At 37.6% G+C, this 20,516-nt stretch overlaps 1 protein-coding gene across 4 annotated transcripts in view; it reads right to left on the reverse strand.

Moving 5' to 3' along the window:
• The window catches only part of CSMD3 (CUB and Sushi multiple domains 3), a 712,079-nt gene that overhangs the window by 408,231 nt on the left and 283,332 nt on the right, over nucleotides 1-20,516 (reverse strand). For all 4 annotated transcript variants that reach the window (XM_066990669.1, XM_066990670.1, XM_066990673.1 and 1 more), the window contains one exon: nucleotides 12,755-12,879. In XM_066990669.1, the coding sequence (XP_066846770.1) occupies nucleotides 12,755-12,879 (125 nt within the window). The remainder of the gene's footprint in view (nucleotides 1-12,754; nucleotides 12,880-20,516) is intronic.

The following is a 20,516-nucleotide window of genomic DNA, read 5'->3' on the forward strand; positions in this document are numbered from 1 at the left end:
AGCCCTGCCAGCTCCTGGGCTAGGATCCGTTTTCCCCTTAGAGATAGGGACCCGTCTGCGGTCACCAGGCCGGGTGCCGAGTAAAGCGCCCCATGGTCAAAAAACCCAAAATTTCTGTGTTGGCACCAGCCTCTGAGCCATGTGTTAATCAGGTGGGCTTTCCATGTCCTCTCCGTACCCCTCCCTGCCACTGTAGGGATAGACGAAAACACCACCTGTATTCCCGCTCCACCCACTAACCGTCCCAGTCCCCTAAAGTCCCGTTTGATAGCCTTCAGGCTTCTCTCTTCAATATCATCACTGCTAGCCTGGACTATCAAAAGAGGATAGTAGTCAGAGGGGCGAACCAGGTTGGGAAGCTTTCTGGCAACATGCCTGACCCTGGCCCCAGGGAGGCAGCAGACTTCCCTACGGGTAGGGTCAGGCTGACAAATAGGGCCCTCTGTCCCCCTGAGAAGGGAGCCACCTACAACAATTACCCATCTATCTTTCTTGGTGGAGGCATTCTTGAGGCATGGAGTCGACCTCCTTGCCCTAGGTATCCTCCTGGGTAGACTTTCTGCCTCATCTTCACCCACCGGTCTCTCAAGCTCTAGAGCCTCAAACCTGTTGTGTATGTGCACCTGGGAAGGTGGGGCCGGTAGGGGGGGGCGTTGTCTGCGAGGTCGAGCAGGGTCCTGTCTCCATTCCTCCTTAATGCCTAGGTCCCCTCCCTCTGCCTGACAGGGCAGGGGGTCCACCCCCATTTGGGGTGTCTCACCCCAGTACTTCTCCTTCAGGCCCTGCAGGGAGTCACTCCACCAGTCTATCTCCCGCTCACACTCCCTGATAGCCCTCAACCTCTCCACCTCCTCCCTGAGTTCTGACACCAGGCAGACCAGGTCATCCACCTGCTCGCACCTCACACACTTGGTGCCTCTGCCTCCCTCAGATGGCAGCAACAGGCTCAGACAGTCCCTGCACCCAGAGACCTGAACTGCTGCATTGTTGAGCAGGCGGTCAGTCTGGGTGGTTACAGACTTTCTAGAGAGAGCGCTCTGCCTGGTGTAGACCATTGCAGCCCAGCTAGGGGTCAACAGGCGTTAGAGGAGTTGTTTGTAGGGGGGGGGGGGGGGGGGGGGGGACGACGTTCTGCTCGCCCTGCCTGCGCGAACTGACGCTCCCCACCCTTCTGACGCGCCACGCCCTGTTTGCCTGCCCTGGTCGCTGAGCTCCCGGTCGCTCGCGCTCCCTAGGGGCTGCTTTTGAACGGCCGGGGAGGGGGCGCTGCTGGCTCCGCCTACGCCTCGTCAGCCTCCCTCACGGGGGCTGCCGGGTCCTGGCGGCTCCCTCGAGTGGCCTCGATGTGGGAAAAAAAGCCCTGCATGTCCCGATCCCCTGCTCCGCTGCAGAACATGTCTGCCCTGGAGCCGATTGCCTCGGCAAGATAGTTTTCTCGGCTCTTGTCTAAGCTAGTTACTCACAGCATACAAACCAGAAACTAACAGTAATGAGTCTTTGGTTACTTTGCTTTAAAGTAAATTCAAAATATGAAGATTTTGAGCAGTCTTCCTGAAGTTTCACTGAAAGTAGCTATTATATCTATTCACAACTACTTAGAACTCCAATTAAGAATGGAAACATTTTTACATATTGTACTCCATTACTTAAGACACTGCATGATATTTAAGATGCTTGAATGTAAGCTTTTATTTGAAATTCTTTAGCAGTATGGTGTTGATTTCCTTAACTTCAGAAATCTGTAGTGCATAACAGCAGGAATATTCAAGGGCAACAATCGCATCCATATTTAAGCTCTTGAAGATAGTGATTTTTGGTGAGTCAATTTTAAATGAAAGCATGCTTGAAGAGTTTAATTTCACTGCCAATATAAACAGTAGCATGTTTAGCTTGCTGATGGTATTTCAGTTATGTTAGTTCTGAATTAATAAATTTTCCCACATAATATGCACTGCAGTTTCATTTATCAAATTCAAAATCATAGATAATCAGGAAGTACCTTTTATCAGTGAAGATTTAAGAACACACTTTATCCTTCATTCCTTGTCTAAGAAAAATAAAATTTATCTGTACTGCAGTACAGTTTATTTGATTGTTTTTGGTTTTGTTGCTGAAAGAGAATGCAGGACTCTTTGTTAATGTGATCTATACCTATGATTTTAATGTGCAAGTAGAAGACATAAAGAAAAGAGAAAAAAGAAAAAGTGCCTAAAAGATGAAAATGTTTTACTTGTGAAGAAGACAAAAAAAAACAAAAAAACAAAACAAAAAAAAAAAAAAGAGAGAGGCATACAAAACATCTATGTTTACACAGTTCATTTTTGAAGAAATTTCTGTTGGAGAAGGCTGCAGAAAGAGGTGTCCTTCAAGTGCCTCGAATTTTTATTTATTTTCAATTAAACATCACATGGATAAAACAATTAGATGAGATTTTTTTTGGAATTATAATGGGAGGGAATATAAAAAGGTGTGAGAGGAAAAAACAATTACAGGAGTGTATAGCACTCATTGGTACTTGTTAGGCTACATCTACAATACTGTCCACTTATGGTTAAAAGAGATTGAGAAATTGGAAAGGGTCCAGTGAAAACACACCAAGATTAAGCACTGGAGAGCTTCACAGGTGAAGAATGATTAAATGAACTGGGTTTGTTCAACCTAGAGATAGAATACTCAAGGCAGAATCTAATCACAGTCCTCTGGTACCTAAACACAGTTATGGAAACGATGACGCATGGAAACAGAATAAAAGGTAGCAAGCACAAGTTTCATTAGGGGAAGTTCCCTTAAGAACACAGGAACAGGTTACTGATCGAAGTGGTAGAATCTCCCTCACTGTATCTAGTTTAGATTTGTTTTGAGACAACCATGGTTTATCTAATCTAACTCCCTGCTTAGAATAGGAGATCAGATGATCTCCAGAGGTCCTTTCCAACCTAGACTTATCTGATTTTTACTGTCAAAAGGAAAGAATAACTGAGAGGGGGTTTACAGAGGTTTGCCTAGGTCAGGTTTCATTAAGTATTGTCACTAACTCCTTGGACAGCAGAATACAGTATACTTATTAAATCTCCATTTAACATAGAGCTGAGAGAGACTGTGAATGTATTAATGAACACAATTGGAATTGAAAATGAGAAACTGAAAAAATGACTTTGAAGTACGGTACAATTCAGTAGAGACAAGTATAGGATAAAAGACAAAAGCAGGTATAGTCAGTTGATACATACAGTATAAGTAACAAGTCATTAGAAAGCAACACTTTAGAGGTTACGGTGACATGGAAATGTAACCCGAGCAAAAATATCCTCCTGTTATGAAAAGACAAGTGAAAGTGGATGATATACCCAGAGTGATAGTTAGAGAAATGTGTGAAAATCTGAAAAATTCCTCCTGTCAACTGAGTGCTGGGAAAGCCCATTCTAAAATAAAGTCAATTCTTAGAAACTGTATTTTAAGGAAGACATGGACCAGTTGGGAAAATGATGAAAAAGGTTAGAAGTCTATAAACATAACCCACAAGAAAGGACTGACTGAACTGCTGTTGGTAAGTTTAAAGGTGAGAAGGTATTCTTGAAGTATACAATAAGCCATGGAAAAGAAGAATTAATTAACCTGCTCTCTATGGAGAAAAGCCTATTGAAAAAAAGTTAAGTACAGCACAAGGGTTCACATTTGAATTAGTAATAAATCTACTTGAAAGGCTAATGAAAGACTGGAGTGCATAAGTAGGATCTAAAAACACTTCTCCTGGAAATAAAGAATATTAGACAAATATCTTCTGTGAATACATATAGTTGTCATATGAAAATAGATGCTGACCTGTTACCTGTTAAGACAACTTCCATACCTACTTATCTATGATGCATATCTGCATATATGGGTGTGTGTGTACATTTATACACATACATTCTTACTCAGCACCACATTTAAGAGGTCCAGCTACATTACTGCATTTCAGGCAGAACTGAGGCAAAGGTGGATTTTTTCAAAAATGTACTAAATTTAAGTGAAAGTGCTTTAGAAATTATAATGAGAAATTAGAATAGTTCAGTTGGAGGGCATTGTCCAAATGCCTCTTGAACACTGACAGGTGTGGGGCATCAACCACCTCTCTAGGAAGCTTGTTCCAGTGTTTGATCATTCTCACTGTAACAAAAATTTTCCTAATATCTAGTCTGATTCTCCCCTGGCAAAGCTTTGTGCCATTCCCGTGCATACTATCAGTGGTTACCAGGGAGAAGAGATCAGCACCTCCCTCTCCATTTACCCTCCTCAGGAGGCTGTAGAGAACAATAAGGCTACCACTTAGCTTCCATTTCTCCAAACTAGACAAAATAAATGACCTCAGTCTTTACTCTGAGGAGATACCTTCCAGCCCTTTTACCAGCTTTGTTGCCCTCCTCTGGATGTGTTCAAGTATCTTAACATCCTTTTTATATTGTGGAGCCCAGAACTGCACACAGTATTCATGGTGAGGCCACACCAATGCTAAATACTGCCAGAGAATCATCTCTAGCTGGCTGGCTATTCCATTAAATGCACTCTACAATTCAGTTTGTCCTCTTGGCTGACAGGGCACGCTGCTGACTCCTGTTGAGCCTGCTGTCAATCAGCACACCCAGATCCCTTTCTTCTGAGCTGCTCAGTAGCTCTCTGTCTGTACTTGTGTCTGGCATTACTCCATCACAGGTGTAGCACCTAGCACTTACCTTTGATGAATTTCATGACACTGGTTTTTCAGTGCTTCAGTATATCTAGATCCCTCTGCAAGGCCTCTCATCCCTCCAGGGTGCCTATAGCACCTCCCAGTTTAGCTTTCTGAGGTTGCATTCCACTCCTGCATCCAGATCATTGGTTAAAATATTGAACAGAACTAGCCCCAGAACTGAGCCTTTGGGATCACTGCTAGTGACTGTCCAACAGCCAGACGTAGTCCCATTCACTGCAACCCATTGAGCTCCACCATTGAGCCAGTTCATCGGTCAGTGTTGCAAGTACCTGTTCTTCATTAACCACCTCATCACTGAGGTGATCAGCTCCAGGGCAGATGGGTTCTGCAGCAGAGTGGAGGATCGTGGCATGCAGGGGGGGTTCTTGCATAGAGGAAGCTGGAGGGAGCTGCCAGGAGCCAGCAGCTCTTGTGAGAGTAGCCGGAGAGGCTCGGGCAGAGCCGAGAGTGGCTGCACCCCACACACATACCAAGGCAGCCCCCCAGGGAACATGAGCACTAGGAGCATGGTGATCCCATCGGCACGGCACCAGCAGTTCATCAAGGGAGGGCGCTGAAGCTTGGCCAGCTCAACCAGGGAGCAATGGTATCCACCCAGCAGAAGGCTAGTCTTTCTGAGCTCAGCACCCACTGCAACTTCTGAGACAGAGCTCCAGGGGGAACGTGCTGCTACCCAAGTGCCAGACTATACAGTGTGCCCTACTCTTACGCCAGCACAGGTTGACAATAGTGAGCACACCTGCGGGAAGTGTGCCTAGGGGGTGGCACTCCTCTGCTCAGTGACACAACTCCGGGAGGAGGTGAGTAGGCTGGGGATTATCAGCGAATTGGAGATGGAGACAGACTACTGGAATTGCTCCCTACCTTCCCTGAGGTAAGCCCAACAGGCAGAAAGGACACACAGTGTGGAGGATTCCCTGTCCTCTCTCCACCTGGCTGCACTCAGTGACCTGATGGATAGGAAGCAATGGTGCTCCTGCTTCCCGGTACAGCAGAAGCATCTCCTCAGTGACTACCTGACTTTTCCAGGTGTCCATGAGCAATAGGTATGAAGCTCTGCAAGTGGAACCAAACAAAATTAAGGAATACAGTTCATCTGGCTTAGAGGTGTCACCAAGGTCAAGTCAGCCCACGGCCTGCATCAAAACAGATGCCACCAAGAAAAAAATAAAAAATATGGGTAGTTGTCATAGGAGACTTCTTTCTGAAGGGAACAGAAGGCCCACTTCATGGGGAAGTCTGCTGCCTCCCTGGGATCTGTGTTAGAGACGTGAAGAAAAAGCTTATTTCCCTTGTGATTATTACCCATTAGTAATTTTTCAAGTAGGCAGAGGTGAAGTCCAAGGGCAATCAAGAGAGACTTCAGCATGTTGGGACAACAGGTTAAATGATCACGAAAACAAGTAGTGGTATCCTTTTTCCATTCAGCTGCAGGGAATGATGAGAGGAGAAACAGGAAGAGTCAGAAGATCGATACCTGGCTCCAAGCCTGGCATCATCTTTTCTACCCTTTCATTCCTTGTCTACCACACCCAGAGTCTTATACCTATTCTGTAGTGGAACCTGAGTGAGCAAATGGGCGCTCTTCTTACGGCTCTACTGGAGCTTCCACTCCTCGGTGTCCTTCACCACAGATGCTGCAGGAAGAGAAGCAGAGTGCAGGGCATTCTGCCAGGTGGTCGCCATGTCTGCACCTACTAGCTGCCACGTGCCTGACAACAGTGTTTAATACATTGCTCCATGTAGAGGATGCTGCCAGGGCTGTAGCCCAAACTTTCTAGAGAGCAGAGAAGGTGAGCAGAGCAGGCAGCAACCTGTGTTCGTAGCCCTGGTTGCTGGTGCTCCCTAGGAGTGGGTTTTATGAGGCTTCACGTGGTCTGAACTGTCCACACTCAGCCAGCATTGCCCAGCTCTCACCCAGCCCTCTTGCCTGACTGGTCACCTGCCGGCTGACTACTCACCTGCCAGCTGTTGCTTCCCCACACACAGCTCACAGGGTACACATGGCCTGAGGGCGTTGGGGCCCAGAAACCCCCTCAGACACTCCCTGTGACCTCACAAGCCCTTACTCATCTAATTACCTGGCAACTACTGATGCCACTGTCACTGCTGCCCTTACTAGTGTATTTTTAAGGCAAGGCATAATATTTGTGACATACATTCTGATCGTATATCCATATTAATCAAAGTGAGGTTTACAACATGCTTTTGTCTATCAAATAAAAGATACTACCTAATGAGTTCACAAATTCTTTTTTTGTTACAAAAATGCCTTTAGTCAGTGAAATGAAATGACCAACATGGTATATGAAGAAAAAAAGTGTTCTAAAATTTCCAGAGCCCAACTGAAATACATAATACTGTTTGTTTCTTGTTCTACTATTAATCCAAATTATTTTGTAGCCTTTTTATTAATTGGGTGATCACAATGTGAATGATAAATGGAATGATAAATAATCCTTTAGTTTTCTCCAATACAAAGAATTATTTCAAAAACACTTTTTCATTCTACAGATTAGATGAGCTTTCTTAAAATACTGTACTTGTTGCAGAACTTGTTGCTGACTTGCCAGCAGGCTTATGAAAGGCAGCATTCATAAATGCTTCACAGAGACTGAGAAACAAGCAAGCAGAAAACAGGAGCGGCAGGCATGAAAATAAAAAGGCTAATCGACCAACTGTGAATAGATCTATCTGTTTCATTTCCTGAAACATAAATGAGAGGAAGAGATTTATCAACTAGCAAATAGTTTCATAAAGTAGATAATTGTCTCTGCTTAAGCAAGTTGGCTTTGTAATCCTCTTAGCTGCAAATTAGCTCCAAAGTATTACCCTGCAGGGGAATACTGAATCCCATGGCATAAATAAGTAGGGTGTCAATCCTGAAGTGTTTAAACTTTCTCTCATGAAGGAAGTTACAGATAAATCAATGTAAGCAGTCAAGTTATAACAACTATATATATTAAGTATTTATTGGGACAGGAAATAACTAACAACTGCAGAAATTTTCTTCTTTCGAATAACACACTTCAGCTGTAATTCTGTGTGAAGTAAATACTTGTTCAAAGATTCTCATGTCATCTTTTGAACATTTTTTATCGTTCTCAGGAAGGATGGAAGGGTACTTTTTTTTTTTCTATTGCCATTTGACATCACTATGCTACGAAATTTATTTGTATATGTATATGTATATGTATATGCATATGTATATGCATATGTATAATATTTTCCCTCACTAGAATTCCCAGGGAGGTGATGGAGTCACTGTCCCTGGGGGTGTTTAAGGAAAGGTTGGATGTCGTGCCTAGGGGCATGGTTTAGTGGGTGATATTGGTGGTGGGGGGCATGGTTGGACCAGATGATCTTGAAGGTCTTTTCCAACCTTAATGATTCTATGATTCTGTGATTCTATGAATTATTTTATTTGTTGAAGGTATTAGTGACAGCAAACCATAAAGTAGAAAAAAATAAATGTTTTCATTCCTGAGGTTTAAAATATATATATATATATATTTTCTGCACAATACTGATATATCACATTTCCTAATCATTGTTAGGAATCACGAGCTAAAAATGATTGAGGAATACCTGGCAAAAATCATAGGAAAACAAATTTCTGTCATAGTGAAAAACTCATTGAAAAGGCTGGGACATTCTAGCGTAAAAATGCAGTGACATGTCTACCAGCAATGATCTGTATGAAAACGTCTTTAGGTGTTCTTGTTGCTCTCTCCCATTTTACAATTTGAGAATACTTCAGTACAACAGTCCATAATTTTTTTTTTTTTTCCCAGAAATCCCATCACAATTTCTGTTTAATCTCATGGAGTATAAAAAGGTTTATGAGTCTGTACACAAAATACTGTCTGAGAGGTTTTCTTTTTTTTATTTATTTATATTATCATTATATTATATCATTTATATTATATTTATTTATATTATCATTATTATAATTATTTTGGAGGTGGTAGGATATAGAATGCAACTGGTCTTGGCTAGGACAAGGTGATTTTGTGTCTCTCCTTATGAGACATGATCTTACAGTCTTATATTTTACAGAAATACATTTAATAGAAATAAAAAGGTATATATATATTATTATTATTTTATTGGAGACTGTATGTTTAAAGCATTCCTGCACCCTAGAGAAATTAAGTACCTATCATATGAAGTACAGTATGCAAGAGAAAATTGTAGTTCTACTAGAATTGTTTCCTAATTTAAGTGAAAAATCATGTTTTCTTCATCAGTTAAGCAAATAACACTTCACATACATTAACAGTATAAAACTGTAAGTTATCCTAGACTGGCATTTTTAGGAAAAATACTGGATCAAAAACATCGTCAAAGAAGTATATATTACAGTTTGTCTTTTTGTAAAAGTATGGTACAAGAGGATAAAATTCTGAAGTGAGATGATAACCTATTTGGAAAAATGAATTCTATATGTGGTAGAAGTGACCTGAATAGGTAGAATAAGAAAGGCCTTTCATCACATGTTATTCTGTCTTTTGCTTCTGTGGCTGCTTCCTTATTCTCATCCAATATGTGATATTCCATTTTAAGAAATGTAGATAAACTATAAAGGCAATTAATACAAGAAAAAGAATTCATTAGTTATTAGTTGACATCTTGGTGGGTTGATGATTTGGAGCACAAGGTGAATTATTTTGCGACAAATTAAAAACACCCCAGCAGAACTTCAGGTTTGTATGATCTTCAAAAATTCCAGCTAAGAAACAAGTGTCTGAGAGGATGAAAGCCCTTTAATATTTCACTAAATGCAGAAAGTGACCAGTTACTTTTCAGATGCTGCTTATATTAATTTATCTGCTTGCTTATAGCACAAAGCCATACTTTCCTTTCAGCTCTGAATTCTAACTTCTTTTCCAATTGTTTTGTCTGTAAATCACAGTGGGGCAAATATTTTGATTTTTTGCCATATTTCATAACCAGGTCCATCCACCCTAGTGACTACTACTTTGCTAAGGTGATAGCAAAGGAAAATGATGAAATATATTAAAATAAAAGGTGAAAGCAAAAGAATCATTGTCACATTACCACAAAGTAATCCATCTGTAATTAAATCTAGTCAGGATATATAGTATATATCTAGTCATTATATATAGTGTATGTGTGTGTATATATATATACATACTATAATCTTACAGGTTTCTCATAGTCACTTGGAGAAATCAAAATGTTCAGAAATCAGCTAGAACTCAAGAGTAGCATTGTCCTGAAAACTAGTCTTAAGGTCTAAAAGATGTTGATAATAAGCATATTTAATTATATTTCAGAAGAGATGCATCTGTTTTCCTTCTCAAAGTCTTGTTGTATTTCTTCTGCAGAAATACTGCAGAATCATTCCAGCTTTCACTTTCATTAACATGATACTGTGCCAGTTCCAGCTGGTATTAAATGATAACTCCTAAAGAGAGTTAATCTTTCATTTTTGGCAGGCAGTTACACTCTGTCACTCATATGCCCTGTGAGAACAAATTATGAGGATTTATGCTGTCAAATCAAATGCATCTCATAGAACTGGAAACTTCCTGTTTATAGCAGTATATTAATATACTGAATAATTGATATTCATGTGCCATTTTTGAAAAATGTATCATTACTGTGGTTTTTTGGTGTGCACACAGTGACATTCATATAAGCGAATGAAAACAAGCGCTAGCTGTACTGTTCAAATAGGAAACAAAACATTATAAAGAGTAGCACTTTAAGAGACATTTTAAAGAATAACAGATAAAGTTTTAATACCACCTGTGCCCTCATTATCTGCAAAGCTGCATCAGTTCTCAAGACAATATTAATTTCGTGCATAACATAACATTTATGCACGATTGATTAGTTTGCCCAAACAGTTTGTGCACAGACGTGCAAGTTCAACAAGCACACATAGTTTTGCAGGTACTTTCTTCATGTTACTACTTAATATTAATTCTATTTAAGTAAAAAATCCTTCAAAATGTTTACTGTATGCTTTGTGCATGGAACTTAACACAATTATTAGTCTAGAAAAAAAAAGTATATACTTTAGTATATCTAAGAATCTAATTAAAACCTGTTGTTAATAAAACGAACAAAATTACAGCAAAACAAGGGTACTTAAATCAGCAATTAATGACACACTAAAGAACTTTATATTTGACAAACTATAATATCTATACCATCTGTTTGTTTTTTCACCATATGGCATTATATCAGTTCCTAATAACTTTGTTAACATTGGCTCTCTGCTTTTTAAGGTGGAATCAGCTAGCTTTGAAGTCTGAAGAATGAGCATTAAGAAGTGAATCACTGTCCTTTTTGTTATGAATTATGTGTTCTACCTATGAATAATGGTTTTACATATTTAGTTGATAGGCGCTCTTTAGTTTCACGTATACATACAAGTGTTTCAGAAACTGCTAGTTTCCAACAAAATTATTGCTTTTTTTTTCTTTCTTTCTAATTTGGTGTTAAAGCTTACTTTAGCATTAGTTACATGTTTACAAATCTGATTTGTAAATCATTGTACAGTGTAGTTCTCAAAATAGTTACAGAAGGTAAAGAAGTAAAAAATGGACTGAAGACTTTCACCCCCTTATATGAGTACCTACCTTATATCAGTACCTGCTGTTATAGAGAATTAAGAACTTATACAAAAGTTAAAAGCAATATATTTAACAATGATTTATTCTTGAAGGCCATAGTCCCCAAAAGCTACTGATCTTTCTAAGCTTTCAAGTAGCTATGTATACATCTCAGTCTTATCAAATTGCTGCTGATCACTCTTTATTGTATGTTAGAAGAGATTTGTTTTTGAAAGAAGTGACAGTGTGTAACTGTATTTTGGTATTGTTAAATGAAATGCTATTTGCAATATGCTTACTTTTTTAAGTATCTTTTCAATGACATTACTGGGTTGTATTATTAACCACATAACACACAGACGACAGTAAGTTTTATGGTATAATTACCACTTCTGTTCCCATTTACCTGGGATGTGAAAGCCTAAAATTTTTAGAATGTCATTTTGTCATGGTTATCACGCAAGAAATCCTGTCATGCAGCCTCACTTACATATGAGCTTAATGATGATTTTCTTTTCAGGAATTAGTTTTGAATGTGTTCATTCATTTATGAAACACAGAAAATAAGGATTGGAAAAACTTTGAAAAGCTACTTAGTCCGTTACCCCAGCTCTAGATTAGACTAAATGTACTTAAACTCTCCTGGACGTATTTATATTTCACGTTCTTGAAAACTTCTACTCAAATTCACTTTCAGGACTTCACAATAAATATTTAAAGCCCTGAAATACAAGTGTCCCTTTTGCTTCCCATACCCAAGAATTCTTTGTGAATAAACTGTACTCTTCAATACTAGGTGTTTACACCCATGAATACATGTACATGTATATGTACACACTAGCATTATCATAATGGATGCTAATATATATTTATAAAAATATATATTCATATTTTTATTCCTTGATTCAGGTATTCATCATACTTCTTGCCATAGTGTTCAGACATCAATTACATTCACCAGAATGACTTTGTCTTTTTATTCTTTTACATTTTTCAGTATTTTTTGCCCTTTATCCACTGGTCAGGGTTGAAACCAGGTGTAGACTTACTTGTACAGTATCAATATTAGATTCAAATCTTTCTCATTTGCTTAGTAAATCTTCAATGAAGATGCTTTATGAACTACTAATTGTATACTGAGTCATTGCAACTTTGAAATCCATCTCTTATTAAACTGTAACTAAGTGTGGAGTCTTAATACTTACCAGTTCTTTATGAAGTGAACTTCATTATGTAAGTTCCAAAGTAAATTAAAATGCATGGAAATACAGACAATGTTCATATTATACAAAACGGTATAGGTGGTATTTTTCTCATTAGTGGGGACACTAAGATTAAAATTTCAGGTATTTAAAAAATATTAATAGGTTTGGCTATCAAGCAGTAGACAGACCTGGAATGAAAAAATCACTAAAGGATAAGAATTCCTCTTTACCTTTGCACACAGGTCTATGATCACTCCATGCAGCAAAAACTTCAGCTATCCTCTGACACGTGATGCTTTTTGAGCCTTGTAACACATAATCTTCATCACAAGAGAATTGTACTGTTGCTCCCAAGCTGAAATCAAGGAATGGCATAAAAAGAAGATTCATTTTTAATAGTTATCAATTTTTGCATCATTTTACATATAAAAAATTTGAAAAAGAAGGCATGTAACCCATTAAATACAACTTTTGTTCTCAGTAGCAAAAGCCTTCTCTGGGGTTGCCTTGGCCAGAGATGCTTCACCTTGTTTTAAAATTTGTCTGGAGGTCAAGTGACTATTCTCTGACCTATCTTCTGACTTCCATATAGTAAAGATCTGACAAATTTGAGCACTGTGTAACAAACTGGAGTCAGGAGATGGACTTGATGATCCTCATGAAGATTCCTTCCAACTTGGGCTATTCTATGTTACAATGATTCTATGAAACAGCAATAATTTATGTTGATTGAATCTAGAAACCCAGGAGAAAGAGATTGATAAACTAACCAACAAGAAGATGAACTGCAACTTTAACCACATGACTCAGGACTATATATATTATACCCTTTCTGGTGAAAGCCTCAGGATATAGGTGACCTGTTGTAAATGTCTCTCACCCTGTCTTCTTTTTGATGAAGACTGGTGCTTTTGACTTCAGAATGCAGAGGGACATTGGAAGATGTATAACACCAGAGAAAATAATTAGATATTAACAAAGTTTCTTGTATTAAAAAATGGTATATTATTAATAAGGCTTTCCTGTATTAATTTGAACAAGGAATGCATTACTGTAAATAATAAATTACATTTAAACTATTTACTATTACTGTAGTAAAAAGAATCAGAGAATCACAGAATCAGATGGGTAAATGGAAGTTTTGATAGCAGATAACAGCTCTATAAATGTAAAAAAAAACAAAAAACTTTTTTGCATAAGAATCAGGATAAAATACATGAAGCTGTTTGTGAAAGAACAGGTTAAAGAAGAGCAGAAGTAAAAACTGGAGAAAGATGTAAAAGTGGAAAAATGAGAAGGATATAAGTCAATATAATGTAAAGTCCCTTGCAAGGTAAGGCTGAAAAAATATATGGTACTAATGAGTAAAAAGAGCCACAAATCAGATCAAGAGCTGGAGAAATTTTCAAAATTATGATATAGAAAGATGATCTTATTACTAATGTTAAGAATTGTACTCAGCTACTCCAGGTTCTATATAGTTAGAAAGTCTTTTAAAGTAGAAATTGGAAGACATAAATGAGTTTCTCAAGTTCAGATTTTCACAAGAAGGTATCTGCTATGGAAAATCATGTTGACATAATCTGATCCCCTTTGGTGATGCAAAAAGGAGCATCTGGGGAAAAAAAAATATACATATATATATATTGTCTTTAAATAACTGTGGACTGATTTAAAGAAGAAACACTGAGCAGGAAGTATTACATTTCCAGAACAAATTGAACTGAAGATACCAAAACTGTAACTAGCAAGCCAGGTTAAAAATTCCAGCAAGTTGAAATGATTATGAAGATTTTACAAACCTAACAGGTATTTTTATCACTTCCCCAAATATAAACAACACATTACACAGTTCCCTTCATTTGTCCAAATCAGTTTTGATATTAAACTGATACTTCATAGTATATGACTGTAAGCATGCTAGACACATAAACCCATTTAAAACAGAAAATTTACAAACCCAGTAACGTGTGTGTTATGTGAGTGAGAACTAATAATGGCAGATAGATGGGCATATGATAAAACACTGATCTAGGAAAGAAAATGGAAGTGCCAGAGACCGGTTTCTATAGCAGATCAACTTAAAAAGATGAGAATATTAATAATCAAATCAACACTTCCTTTCTGAAAAGTCAAAAAAAAAAAAAAAAAAAAAGGACAGGAAAAAAAAATCCTGCAGTAAATTTATGCTCAGTGTATAATTCTTCTGGACTTGCAGGAGTCTAAAGATGGCATCCATAAAGGCCAGCACATGGACTGTTGTGAGCTTGTTAAGAAAATGCCAAGAAAATGGGTCTCTAGGGAAGCATTAAAAGCCTAGACAAGATTAACATTTATGAATGTTTTTCTGGCCTTATTTACCTATACACAAAGAAAAAACAAATAACAACAACAACAAAACATTAATCCCTTAAAAGTTGTCTGGTAGAAGAGATCCTTCTTGTTGTTTCTGTAAATTATATCTTTCTCCAACAGCTTTCATTCCTGGCATGCAAGAATTCAGTTCAAAATCCATCTTTCTCTAAAAAAAAGTTTGATAATTGAGTTTGACAGTACAGGAGGATAGTGTCACTCCCCAGGGTTCAGTAGATGAGGTAAATACAATGCAGATTCAAAAAAGGACATCCAGATTACCATGAAGAAATTATTAGTTCTAAGGCAAAATTAAGTAGATAGGCTCACATCTACATTCCTTTGATTTAGCTCTCTCAAGAACAGATGGTCATTGGTTTGATCTGGGGTCTGGTGTGTTGACTTAAAACTCTAAAGACATAGCAGTAATTTCAGGGGTTTTTTTGTATACTTGTGGGGGGTTGTTTTTTTTTTTTTTTTCACAGAATCACAGAATTGTTTTGTTTTTTAAAAGGAATCTGAAATAATTTGAGGAATTTGTTGTAGACCAAAAAGGGATTCCTGGCAGGATGAAACTGGTGTATCTATCTGATGTGTCTATTGCATATCTGGAAGTATTGCATGAAGACATGTGAGAGCCTGCTGGAATGTTAGAGAACTACAAATTACTGAGAAAAAAAAAAAAAAAACAGATTGTGCAAGCTCTTTTTTGGAGACTTGTCCCTTGGCTGCATACAGGTATTGTTTTACAGGTACAGGTATTACCCCTTAACTACATACAGGTATTGTTTTAGAGAAAGCTTTCTTAGTAGTCTAAAACAGAGAGAGAGAACAAATAACCAAAAATAGTGGGCACAATTAAGGGCAGTTTCATGCCCTGGCTTACATTTGATCCAAATTGCTTGCCAGACCAAACCTCTTTAAAGTGTGTGTAAAGCTTGTAAATCTGAAGAGAACTGAAGTGTGATAAAGCTATGGAGTTGTTCATCATTATATACAATACAGACGTGCACTGCTAAATAAGAAAAAATATCAAAAATAGCAGAAAAATCTTCAACAAGTTTCAAAAGTAGATTATATCTATCTGGCCAAAAAAAAAAAAAAAAAAAAAAGAAAGACCTGCCTCTAGATGCAGCCAATGAACTAAGAGGTTTAAATGTAATTAGAAATTATATTCAGAAATTATGAACACAAATCAACGATACTGGGCCAAACTTTGTTGATCTAGTCCAGTATTGCTGACTCTGACAGGGATGATAAGTGAAGTGCATGCTTAGAGAAAAAGACAAACATATGTAGTTCATCTTCTGATCACTACCATATGAGCTTCTGTTGGTATATTAGTCACAAAAGGAAGTTCATGTACCGTGTGGTTCCTTTAACAAATTGGTGAGGAAACCCTGTGATGTTGGAATATAATGTGCAAATGGCAGAAGTGCTCAATGCCTTTTTTGAAGCACTGTCACAATTTGGAAAGAGGAGAGACATACAATAATGGGGAATGTCAGGTAAAAGAAGATGGATTTATTCAAAAACATAGGGCCAGATAGTTTTCACCACAGGATGCTAAAAAAGCTGATTGATGCTATGAAAGGCTGGTATCATCTATGAAAACTCATGGTGATGAAGACAAGTTCTTGTTGACTGCAGAAAGGCTAACACCACATGAATTTTTAACAAAGGCAAGGAGAAGCTAGGAACTTCATCTCAATCCCTGGAAAGTGTGTATTTTCTAGGAAAGCAGGCAATCAGGAGCAGTTACACAGAATTAATCATACTTGATCAACTTGATTGTCTTCTATGGCAAAATGACTGGCTACATAGACCGGAGAAAAGTGATAGATGTAATAGTGCTCAGCCACAGCAAGGCTTTTAACACTATCTCTCACAGCATTATCTTTTGGAAGCTGAGGAAGTCTGCACTGAATAGATAGACTGAAAATTGGGCTGGCAACTGTGCTCCAAGGATAGAAATAAATGGCTTCATATTCAGTTGGCCACCATTACTGGCCACCACCAGCTTATTACTGGTGATTACAGTAAGCATAAGCTTAGTGGGAATTCAATATGGGGTCTTACACTGTTCACTATTTTCATCTTCAACCTTGATGGTGAGTCAGAATTAACCCACAGCAAATTTATGGTTGGTACTAAACTAGGAAAAGAAACTGACACTGAATGGTAGAGATGAAGAGATTCAAACAAGAGACACAGAAATGTGAGCATTGGACCAGCAGAAAACTCATGAAATGAACAAGGAGCAGTAAAAATGTCTGCGCTGTTTATCAGTAATGTGTTTTCATCCTGAATAAAACAAACTACATACTCAACTACATTAGACAAAGTGGTGGCAGCAGATTAAGTGAAACTATTACTTAGGTGGTGAGACTGCCTCTGCAATATTAAGCCCAGTATCTGGCCTTCCATTTCAGAAGGGTTATTGATAAAAACTCCAAAGGTCTCAGAGGAGTTAACTGTAGGTCTAGAGCACCTACAGTGAAAAGTTGAGGGAACTTGGCTTAATTAGTCTGAACAAGAGGAAGCTAACCTGTCTGCTAATAACAGACCATAATTACTTCAAGAACATTTACAGAGATGATGAAGCCAAACTTATTTTAATGTGGCAGAGAATAGTCAGTTTTGGTGATTCAGGTGCTACATTACAGGAAACCAGGAAAGCAGGTCAGAACTGGAACAGTTTACCCAGACTGTTGTGAAATCTCCATTCCTGGGAGTTTTCAGGACTGGTTAAACAAAGCCACAGATGATCTGATTTAGTGTTGGCATCAGTCCTGCTTTAGGCAGGCGGTTGGAGTAGATGCCCTCTCAAAGACACATACAATCAATATTTCATTCAAGCTGTTCAATTTAGTTTGAACCCTCATAAACCTTTGGCATCTATGAGATACTGTTCCTAGCTTAAAAAATGCGTACTTGACCTGTGTCTCTCAGCAACTTTATCTGAAAATTTATAACAGAACAAAAGAAGACCGATATTAAAAAAATAATATTTTTCATTAGGAAATGGTATAGCAAAATACTATCGCATACTATAAAAGTATAGCAAAATAGTATAGCAAAAAAAGTTTTGCACATAGCAAAAAAAAAATTAAAAAAATAGAAAGCTATATGAATTTGGAAAAAACACTTCCATTTCATATCTATCTTTTGAAGACTCTTTAGAGAAGACAAACTAAATGCAGTAAGGAAAAGCCTAAATTGAAGGTATAGAAGCTGTAAAGGAAAGATGTGAAAGAGAATCTTTAAAATTTTGAACTGCATATGAAGTTCCCATTGAATGTTATTATTGGCAAAGCTGGCATTTGTGTAGAAAAACAACTAGTTTTAGATTATTTTTCCATTATTTGGTATATTCTTTATTATTGAACAAAAAAAACAATTATGCGAGGATTCAAAACCTCAAGCTCAGCTGTAGCAAGAAATGATATATATTCTGGCTTATGAATTTAGATTTTTCATGTAAATTTTGTTTGGTTTTATTATCTGGGTGATTTATAACAGACATTGTAGAACATGGTCTTGAGCAAGGTGTAATGAAGACCAAATGTCTTGCAAAGTCACATCTTATTCAGCAGAAGCTGTAGGCTGTATCTTGGCAGAAACCCTACAATCCTGAGTGTGTGGCTGCTTACAGGCCTCCAAGGTGCTCTACCTGCTAAGAGCAGCCTGTTTGTAATAATCTTTTGACTTACAAAATGCACTAAGAAGAAACTAATTGGCACAGACAAGAACTGTCTTGAATATAAACTTCATTTACTTCCTTCTATCAACAGAATCTGTATTGTTAAGACCACACTAGCATCTTAGTGGCTAACAGCATTCAATGGGCTGTTGTGATCCACGTTTGATTTGAATCTCATCTTTAAATACCTAACTGGACTATACTACAGAGCTAGTAGGTAGGTTCATTGATTCATTTCATGAAGCCAGAACTTTGGGATGTTATAGAGGTACATGTTTGAGCTATAATAAAATACCTGCCCACCTACAATTCACTTTGGCTATGTTTATTCCACTATAGAGAAGAAAACAAAAAAGCATCCAAACAAATTAAAAACAAACAAACAAAAATAAGACCAAGTGAAATGTATTACATCTTTATCTATTATATCTTTTTTAGATTTTCCAATAGTGGCATTGATTCTAAAATTCATTACTCATGGGAAAAATGTTTATTTTACTGAATGACAGGTAACATAAAAGCAGTGACTGGACATTCTAGCAGAATGAACACTTCTACAACTACATTTCTAAGCAATGTCTAGGACAAGGAAGAGAGAGAAAAAAAATGAAATTTTCTTTTTGAGGCAAAATATATTTTTTTTCAGTGCAGGAAATGCTGGTAGCTATTAGCAAGTCTCATTGTCTTTTTTTTTTTTTTTTTTTTTTTTTTAATTTTAGAAGTCCTGTAGATGCTCAAAGAGCCATCTAGTATCAGAAACAAAGTTTTTAAATTTAAAATTTTACTAAAATATAGCCATGGGGCTTTTCATGTTATAAGAAAAAAAAATCAAAAGGGTGAACATGGAATGTTAGGTCCCAAAGGTCGTCATGAAATGCTGCAGCTTTGTCTTCGAGCTTGCATTACATTTCTAAGTCTGTAAGAACATATGAATGTGCTGAGAAGGCAAACAGTGTTTTTAATCAGAATAAGCGTGAAATTGCACTAAAATCCTTCCAAATCTATACCTTCACATTTGAAGAAAGCTAAAGAGAAGTGAGATGTGACATATTTCTAACATTCACTAGTCCTGTTCTTTACAAGTACAAATTTCACCATTCACATTCATAGGACGTTTAACAAGCCTCAGATAAGAAATAACTTTATTTATCTCTAATACATGGAAGATCATAGAATCATGGAATCATTAAGGTTGGAAAAGACCTCCAAGATTATCTGGTCTGATCAACCCCCTACCACCAATACCACCCACTAAACCATGTCCCTAAGCACCACATCCAACCTTTCCTTAAACATCCCCAGGGACTGTGACTCCATCTTCTCCCTGGGAACCCATTCCAATGCCTAACTAATATGAATACAACTAAGGGAGTTAATTGTTCGCTTTTTCAGGGCTTGTCACCTACTTTTCTTTTGAAATAAAATTTTGAAAGAAAACTAGTCCTTTCTGGGTTGTTTCTAAGAGCTACACTCAGAATAGACCTGTTTATTAAGAAGATGCTTCACTAGATTGAATTTGTTTTGAGAGGACTATCCAGACCAGACTGAACTAAGGAAATTCAAATTTCTGGGTGAAAAGAATTAATTCCAGGACAACTTTAGAGCATTAGTTTGGTGTGTCAGTGAAGCCACTGGGAGATTGTACTTTCAGAAACTATCACTGCTCTGTTAGATTTAGCAAGTTAGAGAAACCAGGAAGCATCGAGTCTACCTTTAAAATCAACAGCATTTTAGACTGTTCCTATAATCTGCCCTAAACAGAAGATAATCACTTTTTTTTGATAATAAAGCTGATTCCTCACAGATAACTTGGGAACTTTTTCTCAGAATGAAAAACAAACAAACAAACATAGCGAGAAATTAGAAAAAAAACTTTTTATTTTTTATTTTATATACCTTATATTCTGTTGTTAGATAGTTTGAACACCTTCTCCTTT

The sequence above is a fragment of the Anser cygnoides genome, chromosome 2, assembly GCF_040182565.1.
Source record: "Anser cygnoides isolate HZ-2024a breed goose chromosome 2, Taihu_goose_T2T_genome, whole genome shotgun sequence".
NCBI classification, from domain to species: domain Eukaryota; kingdom Metazoa; phylum Chordata; class Aves; order Anseriformes; family Anatidae; genus Anser; species Anser cygnoides.